The sequence below is a fragment of the Lolium rigidum genome, chromosome 6 (genome assembly GCF_022539505.1).
Source record: "Lolium rigidum isolate FL_2022 chromosome 6, APGP_CSIRO_Lrig_0.1, whole genome shotgun sequence".
Lineage (NCBI taxonomy): Eukaryota > Viridiplantae > Streptophyta > Magnoliopsida > Poales > Poaceae > Lolium > Lolium rigidum.
This window is the reverse complement of record NC_061513.1, coordinates 132,002,039-132,022,457: the sequence shown is the minus strand read 5'-3', so window position 1 is coordinate 132,022,457 and position 20,419 is coordinate 132,002,039. Positions and strand designations below refer to the sequence as shown.

General features: G+C 42.6%; 1 protein-coding gene and 1 pseudogene across 2 annotated transcripts; one reads left to right on the top strand and one right to left on the bottom strand.

Moving 5' to 3' along the window:
* Positions 1-7,887: 7,887 nt before the first annotated feature.
* On the top strand, positions 7,888-10,361 carry LOC124661354 (annotated as a pseudogene).
* A 3,182-nt stretch (positions 10,362-13,543) lies between these two features.
* On the bottom strand, positions 13,544-20,152 carry LOC124661352 (ABC transporter B family member 4-like). 2 transcript variants are annotated; one of them, XM_047199217.1, is made up of 12 exons: positions 19,786-20,152; positions 19,653-19,707; positions 18,808-18,983; positions 18,379-18,600; positions 18,019-18,257; positions 16,721-17,246; positions 16,373-16,646; positions 15,637-16,270; positions 15,329-15,557; positions 14,906-15,214; positions 14,593-14,856; positions 13,544-14,350 (listed from the first exon to the last, which is right to left on the bottom strand). In XM_047199217.1, exons 1-12 carry the CDS (start codon positions 20,068-20,070, stop codon positions 13,709-13,711), a joined length of 3,855 nt encoding a protein of 1,284 aa, XP_047055173.1. In that variant the 5' UTR covers positions 20,071-20,152; the 3' UTR covers positions 13,544-13,708. The 2 variants fall into 2 exon arrangements, with proteins under 2 accessions (XP_047055173.1, XP_047055172.1); XM_047199216.1 differs by having other exon boundaries at positions 14,948-15,214.
* Positions 20,153-20,419: the final 267 nt, after the last annotated feature.

Genomic DNA, 20,419 nt, shown 5'->3' with positions numbered 1-20,419 from the left:
GAATGGTATGTAAACATTATCACAAACACAAAGATATATAATAACCATTTATTATTGCTTCTTGGGCATATCTCCAACAGTATGTGGTTCACTAGGCATAGTTGTGTGCGGGAGATTCTTCCACTTCATGAAAACTTCCAACGATGAATTGAGTATATATATGTGGATATATTCGATAAGGAAGAAGTTTGAAACATTTGAATAGATTCAAATAAATTTTAGCATGAAGTGGAATTCATCGTAATAGAAAAATCAAATATCTATGATTGGATCATGGTGGAAATATTTGAACTACGAGTTTTAGCGAACATCTAAGAGAGTTATGAAATTGTTCTACAACTCACGTTTCGTGGAGTATCATAGTGATGATGATGTATCCGAAAGACGTATCCAAACCTTGTTGGATTAATGATGAGATAAAATGAAGCCATTATATTTTTATGGATTATGCTTTAGAGACTATCGCTTTTACACTAAATAGAGCATCATCATGATCTCTTGAAATGACACCATACAAGTTATGGCATGGGTATAAACCCTAATAGTCATTTCTTTAAATTTTGGTCTAAAGAGTTTACAACCAAAATCGGATGAATGTCTTTGTTGGTTATCCCAAAGAATTGATTGGGAATTCTTTCCACTATGGAGACAAAAAAAAAAGTGTTTGTCGATGTTTCTTACTTATTTCCAAGAAATTGTTTCTTAGCGAAGTATTTGAGTGGGAGGACAATAGAACTTGATAAGGTTTATGAACCTGAGCAAAATGATCAGAGTAGTGCATCATTGGAATTGGTTCCGGAAGCGGTCACGACGATCATGGCTCCCATGTCTACAAAATGTTATAGCCATGGAGATCGAAGTACCTATTGAACCTTGTAGGTATGGTTTACTTTGTGATCAAATAAATGATTTGTGGACAAAGGATTGATTTTGAACAATGATAAACCAACTACAAACAAAGAAGTTATGATGGGTCCTGACTCCGTTAAAATGGCTATGCGCCATGAAATCCAAGATAGATGAATACTTTTTTGGATCTATAAAATTGATGGACTTGGATAGAATATCCTTGAAGAAGCTCGACCTGTCGAAAAGTTGTTTACGACAAAGTTCAAAAGGTTGACTGCGATAAGATTAGATCTTCCATAGCGATGCTTATAGTCTATGTGGATTATTCTAGTGATCGCTGCATATTTCTTTTATGAGATATGCTAGTAGGATGGCAAAATATATTACTTAACAGAAGTGTGTATTAAAGGTGTATACAAGATACAACCAAGAGTTTTGCTAGTCCGTGGAATACTAGATAGGTATACAAACTTCAATTGGATGAAGTAAGTATCGCGGAGTTGGAATCTTCACCGGATGAAATAGTCAAAGAGTTTTTGATTTCATCAGAAACGATGAAGATGCTTGAATTTGCAAGAAATTAAGTGGGAGCGCTCGAGACATATTTATAATACTTTATGTAGATGACATATCGTTGATTATAAGTGATGTAATTATATACTTGATGTGAATAAAAGGTTTCATTGAGAATTAACTTCAGTGAAAGGATATGGATTGAAACATATTTAGTGTCAAGATCTATGAAGATATATTGAAACACATAATAAGTTTAAGTCAAAGTACATACAATGGATATTGAAGTAGTTCAATATAGAAATATTAAAGAAGGTGTTCTTTTCATGCGAAGGTTTTACAAGACTTGAGTGTATCTGACACTCAATGAGTAAAAACACATGAGTGATTTCAGATCACGATTAATATGTACACAATCAGATATCCTGTGCTCTAAAGTGTTATGAGCATGTACGAGAATGATTAATGTGATGATCGTTGATCAAACAGTAAAGAATATCCCTGAGTGCTTTAGAAAAACCAAGGATATTAGTTTTGTATGGGAAATGACAAACAAATCGTTGTAAGGTGTTGCACCGATATTAGTTTGGTCACATATAAAAATAAAAATTTCAATCTCAATAAGGCTAAGTGTTGTTTAAAAGGTAGCACAATGAGCTAGAAGTTGTCTATGCTAGATTTAGATGAGTTCTAAATATTGTGACGGATTCTACAAATGAAGGCAGAGTATGTCATTGTTTTGACAGTGACTGAGGATGTTTTAATTCGAGGAGTTCTTTGAGAACTTGGTGTAGTTCCGATAGTGTCTTTGAAGCTATATTGTGTATGACAATATTAGTGACATATTTCACACCGCGGAATTAAGGTTCCACCAGAAGACCAAACATATTTAATGCCGACTCATTTGGAAAATGAGTGATGCGTGAAGACGCAAATGAATTACAAAATACATACGTTTCTGAGCATGTCAGATCCGCTGACTAAAACCTCTCCCGTAAGCAAAACATGATAAAGCACCAGAAGGCCAAGGTGTTATATTTTTACAAATGTAAACTAGATTATTGACTCTAGTGCAAGTGGGAGACTGTTGGAGATATGCCCAAGAGGCAATAATAAAATGGTTATTATAATATATCTTTGTGTTTATGATAAATGTTTGCATACCATGCTATAATTGTATTAACCAAAACATTGATATATGTGTGTTATGTGAACAACAAGGAGTCCCTAGTAAGCCTCTTGTATAACTAGCTTGTTGATTAATAGATGATCATGGTTTCGTGATCATGAATATTGGATGTTATTAATAACAAGGTTATGTCATTGATGAATGATGTAATGGACACACCCAATTAAGCGTAGCATAAGATCACGTCATTAAGTTCATTTGCTACAAGCTTTCGATACATAGTTACCTAGTCCTTCGACCATGAGATCATGTAAATCACTTATGCCGGAAGGGTACTTTGATTACATCAAACGCCACTGCGTAAATGGGTGGTTATAAAGGTGGGATTAAGTATTCGGAAAGTATGAGTTGAGGCATATGGATCAAGAGCGGGATTTTGTCCATCCCGATGACGGATAGATATACTCTGGGCCCTCTCGGTGGAATGTCGTCTAATTAGCTTGCAAGCATATGAATGGTTCATAAGAGATGACATACCACGGTACGAGTAAAGAGTACTTGTCGGAGACGAGGTTGAACGAGGTATAGAGATACCGATGGTCAAACCTCGAACAAGTAAAATATGAATATCGCGTGACAAAAGGAATCGGTATCGTATGTAAATGGTTCAATCGATCACTAAGTTATCGTTGAATATGTGGGAGCCATTATGGATCTCCAGATCCCGCTATTGGTTATTGGTCGGAGAAGAGTCTCGACCATGTCTGCATAGTTCACGAACCGTAGGGTGACACACTTAAGGTTTGATGTCGTTTTAAGTAGATATGGAATATGGAATGGAGTTCGAATGTTTGTTCGGAGTCTTGGATGGGATCCAGGACATCACGAGGAGGTCCGAAATGGTCCGGAGAATAAGATTCATATATGGGAAGTCATTTTCCGGGGTTCGGAAAAAGTCCGGTGTTTTGACCGGAGCTTCTAGAAGGTTTTGGAAGGACCGGAATAGTCCGGAATGTTGTGGAAGGTTCCGGAAGTGTCCGGGACGACCCGGGCTGTCTAAGGAAGTCCGTCGGGTTCCATAATAGGTGTATCCATGTTTTCCTTAAGGGTTAAGAAGTTTCCCCTAAAGCAGATTCGGATTTGGCAAAAGAGTCCTAGTTCCGGTAGGTTTCGTGCGACGTAAACCTACCGGAACTCTCCCAAACTTTGGGGGCAGGTCTTGGACGACCCAAGGACCTTTTCCACCTATAAAAGGAGGGCAAGGGGAGCCCCAAGAGGTGCACAAGTCGCAGCCCTTGCCCCCTCTCCCCAAACCCTAGCCGCCCCTTCCTCCTCCTCCCTCTTGCACGGCTACGGCGAAGCCCTGCAGGATTTCTCCACCACCACCGCCACCACGCTACTTCCGCTGCCCGCTGGAACGGGGAGAAGGACGTCGTCGTCAACACCGAACGTGTGACCAAGTATGGAGGTGCTGCCCGACTGTGGCACCGTCAAGATCTTCTACGCGCTTTCGAAAGCGGCAAGTGATCGACTACAGCAACAACGAGATCTAATCTCGTAGGCTTTGGAAATCTTCGAGGGTTAGTCTCATGATCTTCTCGTTGCTACCATCTTCTAGATTGCATCTTGGCTTGGTTTTCGTTCTTGCGGTAGGAAATTTTTTGTTTTCTATGCTACGAATCCCATCACTCACCATTACTGGTGGCTGCTGATGCTCCTGCCTGTGTGCATGCCCTAGATGATCCAATGATCATCACATGCTAGCTACTTTACTTCCTGGCTTCATATATATGCTTTACTTGTTATCCTATGTTACTACTTGGTCTGTGAAGGTCCTCACCATGTACTGGTGGTTGCTTATGCTGGTAAAAGCATATTGGAGGGTTGTGGTGATATACCTGATGCTTGTATAGCATCCATGTAAGCTTGCTGTTGATTGATGTGTTTATCTGAGAAGGTTTGCTTCATTACTGTCAGATATTTGGAATGAACTTCTTATGCAGTGATGATTTCCTTGTTATTTTCATAAGCTTGGATGGAAGCCAACTACTGTTGGTACCCCAGCTTGATTTTGAACTCCCTGGAGTGATGATAAATGTGTATAGCTTGTTGGTTTGGATGATTTGGTGGCTGTTGTGACCCTAGCAGTGATTCACTGCTAGTTATGGTTTCTCCTACCAGTTGTGAGGCTTACTGTGCCAGGCTTATGCTTATTGGTGATCAATTCTTTGATTTACCAGTAGCTTTTGATGTTCAAAACAATACAGACAATTAATGTCTATATTTTCTGATGGTTTTGCTAGGCTAGTGCTGCTAGGTGATTTTGGGTAGGCTTTGAAGTGGATTGAATCCATATTGGATTCACTTGGCTATGCCTCTGTCTTGGCTTATCTGGGCATGTCCATGGTTTGTATATGGTTTTGTATCTCTGGCCTCCCCCTTATTGCCAGCATCACATGGTCTAGGACCAGATGATGATGATGAATCAGGGTATTCTTACCCTATGGGACTTTGTGTTGGTGCATGCTGGTGCAAGTACGAACAAAACCATTTGTTTGTCATGTTTTTTGGTATACCTCACTCCAGCTCCTAGATAAGTTGCTGATGTAGAGGTTTTGCTTCTGCTTGTGATGTTGCTGGTGATCCTGCCCTTCTCCTCCTGGCTAGCTGTTGCTTGCAAGCTTCTCTAGCTACCCATTATTACTGGCTTTGGCTAGGGTTTGTTCTTGAGGATGAACAACTATGCTGTTTTGAGATGAACTATTGATGGATCAGTTGGTTTCCTAGAACTCTGCCTTTTATATGGCTGGGCATTGCTTTGCTTGGTCGACAACAAAGGGTTTGGCTGTGATGACTAGCCTCTGTGGCTGTGTGGTGTTGAGCATGCATGCATCCTAGTGAGTTGTGTGGTTGCTTCTGTTGGGACTTGCTCCCTTCTCTGGATCAGCTCGGTTGTTTGATGTTTATCTACCCTGGATTATTATTTCTAACAGAAGTGGTATTGCCACTTGGTGTAATTTTTGCTTCTGTTTTTGTTGTCTGCAGGTTAAGGATGAATAAGATGATCTAGATGATCAACTTGATCAAGTTCACATGGACATTAGCTAGGGTTTTAGTTTAGCTACTTGTAATCTTCTTTTTCTTATTTGATTTAGTTACACATTGTTGTAATAGAAATGGATTATATAATTGACAATGTATATGTGTGTGATTATCAATAAAGCTCAAGTTTCTCTATATTGAGCTTATATTGATTTATTTCTCTTGTCTTTTATTTTAAATTGTATTGATATAATATTATTGTTTGAATTATATAATGCCTTATTCCATTTGAATTGTTTGAGTTTGAATTTGAATTCAAACTCATTCCATTACTCAAGTTTCAAATCAAAATCAAATGATGATCAACTACTTTGCAAAACCCTAAATCAAAAGAGGTCATGTCAAAGTTTATCGCACTCTCGAAACCTTAAACCCTAGATGGTGTCGAGAGAGAAACTTGACCCCCCTTAGGTGTTTTATGCAATTAAGCGCGGAAATTTCCCAGATTTTATGATGAAATGCACATCCCTTTCCTAAATCTACCCCGCAACTGTCTAGAATCCTGGGATGTTACACGTGCTAACACAATCTTCCTTGCAAACGTAGTAGGTGGCGAACTCCCGGACGACCAACACAATCTCCATAGACAGTTTCCGGTTCATACTCAAACAACGTTGAAATACCACATCGCCGTGCGGGGGGGGGGGGTCATGCATTAGCCCTCTAGCCGATGCCTCAACTTTCTATTGTGTCGCCCCGGCCTCGAACCTCCACGCCATGGCTTAAAATCCTGGGTGTACATGCGTAGCATAAAGAGAGGATCTTCATATGCTCGTCATCGTCAGTGGTAGCAGCATCGACCTCTTCCACCAGCAGAGTAGCGACCATCTCCTAACCGTCAGAGTCTATGGCTATAAAAATCGCCGAACACCTCACGGGCAATATGGCCATTAAGGGAACCATGAAGTATTGACTCTCTCTAGACGGTGGATGTTGGATGACGAGGTAGGGTGATGGTGGCATGGGTGGCGGGCTGGCCTTTCTAACAGCGACAAATGGTGGAGGCAGAGAGGGGTGACGATTTGGAGGAGGTGGGCAGTGAAAGGGGCAAAATGGGGGCTTTTCCCTCTACCATCTCCGACCAATGCTAGCCCACGAGCTTTTCAGCTCCATTCAGCTCCCCGAATACCCCCCTTGGGTTGGGTCTGGCCTGAGAGTATCGGACGGGAAAACGACATGTGCCGATCGAAAATGGGCTTTGGGGGCCCCTAGGGGGCAAGTGGGGATGCTCTAATTAATCTTGAACAAATTCACTTATGTCGCGCCTCTGTGGTCAATCTAGGTGCATCAGTGGCTGAGAAGCGCAAGCTAAAGAAGAAGCAACACATCAGAAAGGAGGCGAGCCAGGAATCAAAGGGTGATGGACCGACATCATCGAGCAAGGAAATGCGACTTGGCCAAAGCGTTAGGTGTGGGTGGCGACAGTTGTGAGCGCGTGAGTCGGGCATGCGTTATAGGCTTCGAGATCTAGGAATGCAAAGGACAAACAAGAAAATAATGAATTAATTCGCTCTTCTCTCTCGTTCGTTTTTAATTACGTAACCTTCTTCTTCTCCAAGGAAAGCCCCTAGTCCTAAATCCGTGGATAAATCCTCAGAAAGTACATAACAACTTGGTATCAGAGCCTTGACGATCCGATCGTGCTCCACATACTCAAGATTCACTCGGTGACACCGACTAGTTGGTTGTTGATTGCACTTTGAGCAATTGCCTGTAAATCTGAAATTAGCCTTCGGGGAATTCAGAGGTACCGTCGACGGTGTCGTTCAAGGCTAGTTCCCAAACCAAACACATAGTGTAAATGATGTGGGCGTTCGAATCATAAAGGAACTCAATGTTTTGCAAGCATTTCAGAAGAAAATGTGGGGAATCAAGAACATCAGGACGAGGCTCGATGACCTGGAGCCGAGTTGGTTGGATCAGGTCCAAACCAAGGTGGATCTCTCGGTGAACTCCATGGTAGTGATTCACCAGGAGAAGGTCAATGCGGAGCGTGTACCGAAAGATTAATCAAGCACTCGCGACGCGGATCTGGACCGGATGACAAGGGGGGGATGCTTCACCACTTTTCCGACTGTGGCACTTGGTGCAAGGGTGTCTGTTGATGCATTGAACATCCGAAGCCTTGAGGGAGATAACGTGGCCATACTAGTGCAATGTACAATAACACTTGTTTCTGGCTTCACCATAGCATCTGTTTCTGACTGGAAGCTTACACTGATCATCATAGGCGTGATTCCTTTTCTAGACTTGCAATTATATTCAAGTGAAGTTTTCGAAAGGGTTCGGTGAAGATGCTAAGGTGAAATCATAGAAAACCCTGTTTTGAACATCTTAGCCTTTTGTTTTAAATTAAATAAGGAAAGTGTGGACTTTTACAGATATTGTGCAATTTTCCTTTTAATAGGTCAAATAATTTGAAGCTTACCATAAACATAATCTGGTGCTTCGAAATATGCGTTATAAAATAAACTCTTCCAACTAATGATTTTGATTTCTACAGGTGATGTATGAAGATGCAAGTCAAATTGTGGCTGAAGCAATTGGTAGCATTCGAACTGTAGCATCTTTCTGTGCGCAGAGAAGAGAGTAATTACAGTGTACAGCCAAAATGCCAAGATTCAATGAAACAGGGAATTAGAAGTGGAATGGTTGGAGGCTTCGGTTTCAGTTTCTCCAGCCTAATGTTGTATCTGACATATGCTCTTTGTTTCTACGTTGGTGCACAATATGTACATGAGGGCAAATCAACCTTTAAAGATGTTTTCAGGGTAAGATATACCGTTATACACATTTGACATGTGAGCTTGGTTTATTGAATGACTTGATAAATTGATCTGGTATTTTGCAGGTTTATTTTGCTTTGGTTTTCACAGCTTTTGGAATTTCCCAAACAAGTGCAATGGCATCAGATTCAACAAAAGCTCGAGAATCCGCAACATCCATACTAGCTTTGATAGATATGAGGTCCAAAATTAACTCAACTAGTGATGAAGGCATAAAGTTAGATAAAGCTGATGGCAACATACATCTCAACCATGTCACCTTCAAGTACCCATCCCGCCCAGATGTCCAAGTATTCAGCGATTTTACTTTGGGTATTCCTTCCAGAAAGGTAAATTTAACTCAACATGACTTGCGTCCTTATTATTATATTAAAATTTCAATAGTTGTTCATTGCAAAAAGGGGAGAAAAGTCTTACTGTACCTAGTTTGCTGCCTGGGCATGAAGATTAGAGCACGCTGTATTGTAATACCGTGCCGTATGTTTCGGAAGAGGCCATCAGCAACCTTGAACTTCTTTATTTCAAGATGAATGACGGGAGAAACATCAAGTGCTACAGATAAAGTTTTTTGTATACTCCAAGTATTAGAATGCCCAGCCCTTAACATAAGTTTCATAAAAATTCCAGATACTGGAAACAAATTTCATCTATCAGTCTGCAAAGTTCGAAGTTTAAACACCATGTACAGAAGAACAAAAAGAGACAACGAGATAAACTTAGAAACAAGAAGGTCGATAAAGGTTGAGAACCAACCTGAGGTTGGGTGGTTAGGAGGGTGGTTGTACCCCCAGCCCACCAGAGTTCAAACCCCAGGTTTGACATCTGTGTGTCTCATAAAGGCGGAATATTCATTCAGTGGGAGGCGACGTTCCCGTCGACAGCGAGGCGCCTGTGGTGACTTCGTCAATTTCAAGATCCAATCCGCCGTCTCAGTCTTCCGGAGGTGCTCATAGGGGTAGGGGTGTGCGTGTGTGCGTTCATAGGGGTGAGTGTATGCGCGTGTATGTGAGCGTCTGCGTTTGTACTGTGTTTCTCAAAAAAAAGAAGGTCGATAAAGGCGATAATCTTACTGTGTACTAAGATTTTTCTTATCAGTTTTTTGGTCCCTATAGAAGACATTAGATTGATCCTCAATACATTCCATGTCAGCAGAATGGAAGCACGTAAAACAACAATGTATTTTCTTTGTGTTTATATTTTCCTCTGTACTGATAGGTTTAAAACTAATTTAATATGCAGACTTTTGCACTAGTTGGAGAGAGTGGCAGTGGCAAGTCCACAGTAATTGCTTTGCTTGAGCGATTCTATGATCCGGATTCTGGCACAATCTCACTAGACGGAATAGAACTCAAAAACTTGACACTGAGTTGGTTAAGAGACCAAATGGGACTGGTAAGTCAAGAACCAGTGCTATTTAACGACACAATCCGTGCCAAACATAGCATACGGAAAACGCAGAGAAGCTACGGAAGAGGAGATTATCACTGTCGCCAAGGCAGCCAACGCTCATGAGTTCATATCAAGCTTGCCTCAGGGATACAACACTAACGTTGGAGAGAGAGGAACACAACTATCTGGAGGGCAGAAACAACGGGTAGCTATTGCAAGGGCAATCTTGAAGGACCCTAGAATACTTCTACTCGACGAGGCAACAAGTGCCTTGGACGCTGAATCAGAGCGTATTGTTCAAGATACATTGGACCAGGTAATGGTCAGCAGGACCACCATTGTGGTAGCACACCGTCTGTCCACGATCAAAGGGGCAGATATGATAGCCGTCATTAAAGATGGTTCAGTTGCTGAGAAGGGAAAGCATGAATCCCTCATGAGCATGAAGGATGGAGTCTACGCATCACTGGTCGAACTACACTCAAAGGCGTCTTAAGGAGATGTGCCGATATTTATTGTTCACCTCTCCCCTTGTAGCTAAAAATGAAAAACTCATGTGGCACTTGCATTGCAAGTCGAGCGATGTAAATTCTTTTCGCGAAAAACGCAAAAGATTTGCGTTTCGATGCATTGATAGGTAAAGAGAAAGGTTATATGTACATATCCTAGAGAGGACGAACACCCCGCACTACAACTCGACCAAGAAAGGAAACCTAGTCTAGGGGAGGAACTGGCGGACACCCCGGGCTTCCGCGTTCGCCCACTGTTGCCAGTCCCATTTGGTCTCTTAACGAACTCACTTTCAAGTTGATGAGTTCTATTCCGTCTAGTGAGATTGTGCCAGGGAATTATCCCCCGCTACGACGCTCTCGTCATCCTACCCGCAGGCCGCCGGAGATGGGTTCGCCGCCGCTCCAAAGAAACTGCAAGCGCGTACCGTTCGTCAGCCATCTGAAGAGCTGAATCAAGCGCGTACCGTCCATTTCAGCCCAGCCCTGCCAAGCCCAGTCCAGTAGCACAGACAAAAGAGATGCCTTCGCAAGAAAAAAAAAGGTAGTTCTCGAAAAAAAAGTGAGAGATATAAAGATACCAGCGAAGACGGCGCGGCCGACGGCGGCGGCGCGGTTGCCGCCAGCGAGGAAGAGGCCTCCAGAGGTAAGCCCTGTTCTGAAATTCGCAATCACCTTGATTTAGCCGATGTCGCCCTTTGCTTTCAGCAGGCGCGTTTAGCATATCTAGCCGATGTCGCCCTTTGCCCCTTTCCCGCAGAAGTGCTCATAGTAATTTGATGTTCGTTGAAGCATGGGGGACGAAGATTGCTCATCCCGCATGCGAAATTGTTAGAGCCGAACCCTGAAGGTTTCGTGAACTAGAGGCTTGGAGCTCGAAATTTGGTTTATTTTCTACTATTATTTTTTTTTACTGAAAAGGCAGTGCAGAGCTGCTTTTCATTGATAATAGAGGAAAAAGTTACAAAATTAAGGACAAGAAAGAAACAATAGTAAAACACTAAGCTAAGCTACAAAAACTCAACAACAGAGTATGGATTAGTCAGGTTCTCGTGGTCTTTGGAGAAGCTGGCACACTTTTCTGCGTCCAGCAATCAACCATTGATCTGCTTCACCCAGAATTGTTGCAATGATGTTTGCCATTGAGTCCTCACGCGCCTGAAAAATACGCTTGTTTCTTTCCTTCCAGATGGTCCACCAGACAAGTTGTGTTAGAGCGATCCAACCTCTGTGCTTGTTCTTGGGTAGCATGCTTCGCGTGTTTGAGATCCATTCAAGCAGGGGTTGATGCTGCGATTGAAGGAAGCAGGACGGCAGATTGGCCAAAGGCAGGATTCTACACCACACCTGAATCGTGAAGGGGCAGCAACCCAGCAGATGATGTGCAGATTCTTCAGTAGCCGTGCAAAGGGTGCAGGTGTCGTTGTGAGGCCAGCCTCGCCTTGCTAGCATATCAGCCGTTAGGCACCGACCTTGAACAGCAAGCCAAGCGAAAATACGGCATCGCCCAGGGGCGTCACTATCCTAGATGCAAGAAATGAAAGCTGTTTCAGTGGCGCCAATGAATTGTGCGTCATATGCTGAGGCGGCGGTGTAAGCACCATCCGCGGTCCAACGCCAAGTAACGGAGTCTTGTGTGCCCGGCGTGAGTACCACGTCCTGCAGCTTCTCCCAAACTGTGACCAGCTCGATCACGGCCTGCTGCGGAATGTCGCACTTTAGGTGTCTCAACCAACGTTGATCCTTCATGGCTTGAGCGACCGTCAACTTCTTGCGGGTACAGACATTGAACAGATTTGGTGCCAGGTCCTTGAAACAATTGTCGCCCAGCCAGCGGTCAGTCCAAAAACGAAGGCGCTCACCGTTGCCCAGGTGAAAAACAACAGAGGCCGCGAATAGGGCTCTGACCTTGTCGTCGATGGGGAGAGGTAGGCCATGCCACAGCTTGGATGGCATTGTTCAAGTCTGCCACAGCCAGCGCGCTCTCAGCGCGATGCTCGTGGCCTGTAGATCACGGATTCCTAGGCCACCGTAGAGTGTCGGGTGGCATACTGATCGCCATTTGACAAGGCATTTCCCACCTGGCGCGACCTCGTCCTTGGCCCAGAAGAAGCTGCGCCCAATCTTGTCCATAGCCTTGGTGAGCCACACCGGCGGAGCAATGGCCAGCATTTGGAAAATTGGCATGGCCGCCAGGACATGCTTGACCAAGGTAAGCCTCGTGTCGATCGAGAAGGATCCCTGAATCCAGCCTTTCACCTTGCCGCTCAGCTTGTCTAGCGCGGGCTGCAGATCGCGCTTGCAAAGTTTCTTGTCAGATAACGGCATACCCAGGTAGCGACAGGGGAATTGGGCCACCGGGCAACCGAAAGTTACAGCCATGGCATCGATGTCAATGCCCGTGCATTGGATGGGAGTGATTGTACTTTTCTGGAAGTTGGTACAAAGCCCAGTTGCATCGCCAAAGACCTGAAGGAGTGCTTTGATCAACAACAGTTCAGTAGCTTCAGGCCGGATAAAAAGCACGACATCGTCGGCATACAGGGAAACTCTGTGTGGCATTGGGCGGCGCCCGATCTGTTGCAAAGTACCATGGCGGTCAGGTGCTGCAATCATTTTAGCCAGAGAGTCCATGACGATGTCAAATAACAGCGGCCACAGCGGGTCTCCCTGGCAGAGGCCGCGGCAGTGATGGATGGCCTTGGTCAGGCTGCCATTGACTAGGATCTTGGTGGTAGCTGTTGCCAGTAGAGCCGCAATCAGGTCACGGTAGCGCTGACTGAATCCTCTCACTTCCAAGACCTCAAGAAGGAACTCCCAAGAGACAGTGTCGAAGGCCTTCTCGGCATCAAGCTTTAGCATTTTTGCTGGGGTTTTAGACTGTCTGAAGAGTTTTGCCTGGCATTGGACATATATGAAGTTATCATGAATGGAACGCCTCTTGATAAAAGTGTTTTGGCAGGGGCTGATTAATTCATCCATTCTTGGGCTCAACCTGTTAGCAAAGATCTTCATGAAAAGCTTCGTGAAGAAATTGATAAGGCTGATGGGTCTGAACTCACGCGGGTGGACGGCTGCTGGGTTTTTGGGCAACAAAATCATGGTGGCATTATTGAGCAGCTCCATCCGGTCAGTACGGCAAACCTCAAGCGCATGGATCGCACGCAAGATGTCATGTGCGATCACATCTTATTATTGACGCAGTTTAGTATTTAAATTTTAAAGCCAAACAGATGAGTAATGGTATTGGTCCAGGACCAATCTTCTCGTGTAACCAGTTTGATTACTCTCATTACCTACTATTATCCTAATCATAGATCTTCATGGAAAAAAAGTGGCAGCTCTTGCATCCACTTCTCAAATCATAAAGATAATTGTATTTAGTCGTACTACGAACAAATGTACAAGTATTCAAAAGATACACAACTCTACTAAGAATTTGAGCGAAGTTCTACTAGCGAAGCATAGACTCCACCCTTGATTCGCATGAGGGCCTCATGTTTTCCCTTTTCTGCAATCTTGCCTTCCTTGAGGACTGCAATCATATCAGCCCCTTTAATTGTGGAGAGGCGGTGCGCCACCACTATGGTCGTCCTGCTGACCATGACCCGATCCAATGCATCTTGAACGATGCGCTCCGATTCCGCATCCAGGGCACTGGTTGCCTCATCAAGTAGTAGTATCTTAGGGTCCTTTATGATGGCCCTTGCGATGGCTACCCGTTGTTTCTGCCCACCAGATAGTTGCACTCCTTTCTCGCCGACCAGGGTATCGTATCCTTGTGGCAAGCTTGATATGAAGTCATGAGCATTGGCTGCCTTGGCCACAGCTGTGACTTCTTCCTCTGTCACCTCTCCGTGTTTCCCATATGTTATGTTGGCACGGATCGTGTCGTTGAAAAGCACTGGCTCCTGGCCTACCAGCCCCATCTGATCCCTTAACCAGCTTATTCTTAAGCTCTTGATTTCGACTTCATCTATTGAGATTCTACCAGAATCAGGATCATAGAAACGCTCCAGTAAAGCAATTATTGTGGACTTGCCACTACCGCTCTCCCCAACGAGTGCTATGGTCTGAGGAAAAGGAAGGAAATGGTTGCATCAACACCTATTTTAGTGCTTGTCAATGATCACATGTGAAATAAAGCAGCAGAAGGTTTGCTTAGATGATATAACTGAAACTAGATACACCACCCGGTTTTAAGTATGTATTCTTGGCTTTATGCCAAGAGGTGGCAGTTTAAGTTAATTGTCCTAATGAAAAACAATTGGGTGCTATTAAAATAAAGAAGACATCAAAAAGTTGCAAATAATACCTTTCTGGAAGGAATGTGCAACGTGAAGTCACTGAATATTTGGACATCAGGGCGTGATGGGTACTTGAAACTGACATTGGTGAAATCGATATCGCCGGTGACATTTTCCAACATCAAACCCTCATCGCTAATTGTATCGATTTTGGATTTCCGATCTAGAATACTGAAAATAGAAATGGCGGAATCCCTTGCCTTTGTTGCATTAGATGCCAATGCACTTGCCTGGGAAACCCCAACAGCTGCCAAAACTAAAGCGAAGAAAACCTGAAGAACATACAATGAATTCGTGATTATTATTATTAGAAGCTGATACCCATGCACAACTTTTAAATTCAAATGGTCTAGGAAATCTTACTCTGAAAACATCTGCAAAGGTAGTTTTTCCCTGACGTACAAACTGAGCACCGACATAGAAACATAGAGCATATGTAAGATACAACACCAAGAATGTTAAACCAAAACCAAGCCCTCCAACGATTCCACTTCGAATTCCCTGTTTCCTTAAAGCTTCACATTTCTTGTTATATGTTGTAACCACTCTTTTCTCCGCACAGAAAGATGCTACAGTCCTGATACTACCAACAGCATCAGTTGCAACTTGACTTGCATCTTCATACATCTCCTGTTTAATAATAAGATCACGTTATCATGATAAGAGAATAAGACATTCATGGATCCTTAGGATAGTTCATCCTGAATCAATCAGGAAATAGATTTTGGAGTTCTCATGCTTCACCTTAGCTTCTTCGCTAAACCCTTTCAAGTACTTCACTTGAGCATAACCCTGTGCACCCACTAAAGGGATGACACAAGTGATAACCAGTGCAAGTCTCCAGTCCGCTGTAAACGCTATGACAAAGCCAGTGATTAGTGCAGCTGCAGACTGCACTATAACAGCTAGGTTATCTCCTACTAAGCGCCGGACATTTAATGCATCAACTGAGAGCCGCGTACCAAGTGCCCCGCTGTAAGTGATAAAGCAGAATGTTAGTATTTGTATACACATATACGAGAATATGAAATAATTGTGAAAACATATGATACCTGGAATTTGTGGGATTATCAAACCAAGCAACTTCTTGGCGCACAATATTTTGAAATGACAGAGTACGAACACGCTCTATAAGCTTACCACCAGCAATTCCAAACAAAAAATATTCTGCTGGAATTGAAATCAAAGATGCAATCCCCAGAACAACACATATCAGTGCCCAAAAGCTAGAATCTTTTCGCAGCTTGTCTGGTGGCTCGTAAAATGATTTTAAAATGCTGGACATTATAATGCCAAATAATGGGAAAATGATTCCATGCACCGATGCTGCTATAGAACCGAGCAGAAGAAATGGCACCTCTGGCTTGTTAAGATTAAAAAGACGTCCAATTGGTGCTTTCTTAAGGGACTTCCCATCGAGAAGGTCATCTTTCCTGTGGTTGTCCGTGATTTCATCCTCATGCAACTCAAATGACAATCCTAACGGATTCTTGAAGGAGTATCTGTTGCTATTGCCAAATGAATCTTTAGTCATTGACCGTCTGATTGACAAACTAGTGCTTTTTGATAAGGAATTGGACATTCCAGAATCTTGTATTTTACGCTTTTCATCACCACGAGTTTCTTGTAGCCTAATAAGCTGGGAGTAAGCTCCAATGGGATCCTTCACCAATTCATGATGAGGACCTGTACATGTAGGATATGTTTGTAGAGTGAATGAATCGTCATAGAATGACAACAGAAAAAAAAATGAATGGGAAAAGTAATACATATTCAAGAGACTCTAACCTTGTTCAACTATTTTCCCTTGACGAACAACTGTGATGCAGTCCACATTCCTTACAGTGCTCAAACGATGAGCAACGACGAGTGTGGTTCTTTCTACCATTATCCTATTGAGTGCCTCCTGAACTATCCTCTCAGATTCCACATCCAATGCACTAGTTGCTTCATCTAGCAAAAGAATTTTTGGATCTTTAAGGATAGCCCTCGCAATTGCAATTCTTTGTTTTTGTCCTCCAGAAAGCAGAGTGCCACGCTGGCCAACCAATGTATCATAGCCCTGGTATGAAATGAAAATAGTGTTAGTTTGAATTTCAACAAAATATTCGGAGAATTCAATTTTATTTTGTATACATTTGGTAGCTTGTCAATGAAGTTTGCTGCATTTGCAAGCTCGGCTGCTCTCTTGATCTCTTCAAGGGTCGCATCTTCTTTACCATAGATTATGTTCTCTTTAATGGAGGTCATAAAAAGCACTGGTTCTTGGCTAACAAGACCGATCTTCCCTCTTATCCAATCAAGACTCAAATTCTTGATGTTGATTCCATCTATCAAAACTTCACCAGCTTGTGGATCATAGAATCTTTCAACTAGGCTGATAACTGTTGACTTACCACTTCCACTCTCTCCAACTATGGCCATTGTTGTTCCACTGGCTACTTGTAATGACAATCCATCTAATATTAACTGCCCAGGCCTTGCAGGGTAGCGAAAGTACACATCCTTTAGCTCAACATCCCCCTTGATATTTTCTAAAACCATACCACTAGTATCATCTGAATTTATCTCTGGTTTTCTCTCAATTGTTTCGAATAGTCTGTATGCTGCAGATTGACCTTCTGCAACTGCAGAAATTGATGGTGTTGCATTCCCTAACGAACTGTTACAAACATTTGGAAAATGCCACGTTTAGGACATTATTATACAATATGCAATGGTTAAATTTTCTATTTCTTGACATGAAGTACAGTTTTCAATTATTTGGCAATATCTTCATGTTATAGCTTTCTAGTAGTTGTTGTATCTTCTTATGGTGAGACACTTATTTGCTCAGAATTTCCACAATAGCTTCATGTGGATTATTGGGACCCCGCTCTAAGGGTGCCATAGTTGCAATTTACATCTTGGTTCAATTGTGCTTCCTATCGTAAACTGGGTTGATGTTCTTAGCAAGAGAGTTTCTTTTCTTGTATGAGCTGATAAAGTAGCAAGTGGATCAATCTAGTTTAATTCTATTTAAGTAATATTTTTATGTTTTTTCTTTTAGGATTATTGTTGGATTTCTTTTATCCTCAAAGGGAAGCAGGCACTTTGAATCTCTTGAGTTACATGTATTTATATATTTTTTAAATACTAATCTTGAGCTCAATTATTGACAATTGCATTATTTACCATTAAACGATAAATGAGTAAATAGGCTCCTTGAAAGGAATATCAAGTCACGACGTAGAGTTTCTTATAAATATTTAGAGAAAAATATGTATTCACATGGCATGTGTAAGAAAAAGGTTCTCTAGATTTGACATCCTATTATTTGATGTTTTATATTCCAACCATCCATTTAGACCAAAATACTGAGAGTTAGATGCACTGAACGGGACTACTGTATTATCAACAAAGGTCTTTGTAATGTAAAGTTTTTAGAAACTCACGTTACCCCAGTCACTACAGAAAACAAAACAGTGATGATCTTCCCTCCGGTATAACCTTTGTCAATGATTAGCTTTCCACCATACCAGAAGGCTAGGCCATAGCTGCTAAATAAGATGCAAAAGACAGAGCCCATTCCAAAACCGTTGATAAGACCTTCCTCAATAACTGTCTTGTAAGCCTTTTTTATGAAATTATTGTACATTGCTATAGCTTTCTTCTCACCGTTGAAGGACACAACCTGCTCACATGAGAGTTGCTAACTTATTTTTTGCTTTTTATTGAATAACTGATAACTGATATAATTCGAATTAACTGAGAAAAATATATTATTTCAAATAACTGATATAACTTTAACTCACTGTTCGTATAGATCCAATTGTCTGTTCAACCGTGTCTGCAGCATCACTATACGATGTTAGTCTTTTGTTAGAAACTCGGGTTAGCATCTGTCCAGACACTGCAGCAGCGATCGCGACTAGTGGTAACGATGTTAGCATGACAAAAGTCAGGAGCCAGCCTCTTGTGAATGCTATGATAAAACCACCAAAGAAGGCGGATGCGAGTTGTAAAAGCTTCCCTGCCTGTAAAGGAGAAAGCATGAATGTCAACACCTGCAGCACTTGGTGGACTGCCTTGAATTTATGGAACACACTTAGTTAACGAACACATATACTTATGTAATCGCCATAACTTTCTGAAAGAAAAAACACTGACACTTTTCATTTCACGCCATGCAATGTGATGAAGATATTATGTTTATTTATTTGGTATCCCAAAGAAAGTATTACCTTCTCACCAAGAGCATCTTGAACTATGACCGTATCGCTAGACATTCTAGAAACTGCTTCTCCAGTTGTCATTTCTGTGTCGAAGAATGCAATATCTTGTCTCAGAACTGATTGCAGGTAAAAAGAACGGATGCGGGCTGATTGCCTTTCTCCTGCCATCGTCCAGCAAGACACCTCTGAAAAAAAAGCAATGAACCTTCGATTTTATTGCATCAATGAAACCAAAGTTCCGCTACACTCAGTGTTTACATATCCACATCTCAGATCATGGTCTAACATGCAGGAAACATATTCGATTATTGGGAATGCAATTGGCATTTCTCATGGGATAAATACATGATAATTGATGATGATTGCTCTGTTCTAATCATTCTATCTGCATTTTCATCACTCAAGTGAGATTTTTTTTTTTTTTTTTTTTTTTGCATTTCCTAGTTCCGCATTGCTCAGCTATGAAAATCTTTAACTGGAAGTATTTACCTCATACATTGGAATCTAACAATGGAATATAGGTGGAATTAATATCGTGAGAACTGCTTTTGAGTGTCGTAGCGCTATATGATCGTGCATCACTGTTTCATGCCTTTGAAATGCAGTTGAGTTTGATAAGTCTCACAAGTTTATAGAATACCAGCTCTCCCCATGGATTTTTCAGGATAAGGTTTCCATGTGATACTTACACTAAGAAATAAGTTGGTTAGTTATCCTCTGCAGTTCAGTTTATTTACATATGTTATATACCCAATGTATAATTATCTTTTCCTGTGTACTATTGCTTGACATCTAAAGTTCCATTGACAGGTAACATGCATGCATTCTAGGAACAGAATGGAAATTGCACTTACGAAGAAACGAAGCAACTGCTGTCCCAATGCCCAGATATATGAAGTTCAGCACAACCTATTGAAAGAACACTCGCTGTTAAATCGGCTAACTACTGTTCAAGTGAAGTGGTGATCACCGTAAGCCGTGGCACACCTTGGTCACACGGCGGAGGACGTCGCTGCTGCTGCTCTCGCCAAAGGAGTTGATGACGTTCCCAAAGAGCACGGACATGAGTGGCTCCGCCACGCCGTTGCCCATCGCGCCCAGCGTGCCGACCACCATCAGCAGCACGTCGATGCGGTCGGCGTACCTGAACATGCCGAGCAACGGCACCTTCTTCTTGGCCTCGTCCTTCTCCGGCCGGCCATCTTTTCCTCCCTCGCCGCCGCCGTGGCGTACTCCTTCTCCACTACTATCTGCTGCTTCTGTCGCGTCCATTTCCCGGCAGCTGGCTTTGCCGATGTGCTGTACGAGCCCGGCCGCAGTGGGTCGCGTGTAGTTCCTGTCCCCGGGGAGTGGTGGAGGCAACTATTTATACGCACTCTGACGGCCTCCCTAAGTGCTTTGACGCCAAGGTATAGTTGTTGGGTGCTTGGTAGCTGGAAGCGACCGGGAAAGTTTGCGGTGGAAAAAAGGCACACGAATGAGCGAACGCAGTGCAACAAGTCTAAGTGCTACGGGATTATTATGTTGTTATGAGATGTGATTATGGGAAGATTCGGAACGACTACAGGTACTGGTGCAACAAGTCAAGTGATCTCCTCACATCATGCGCTAGCTTACCTAG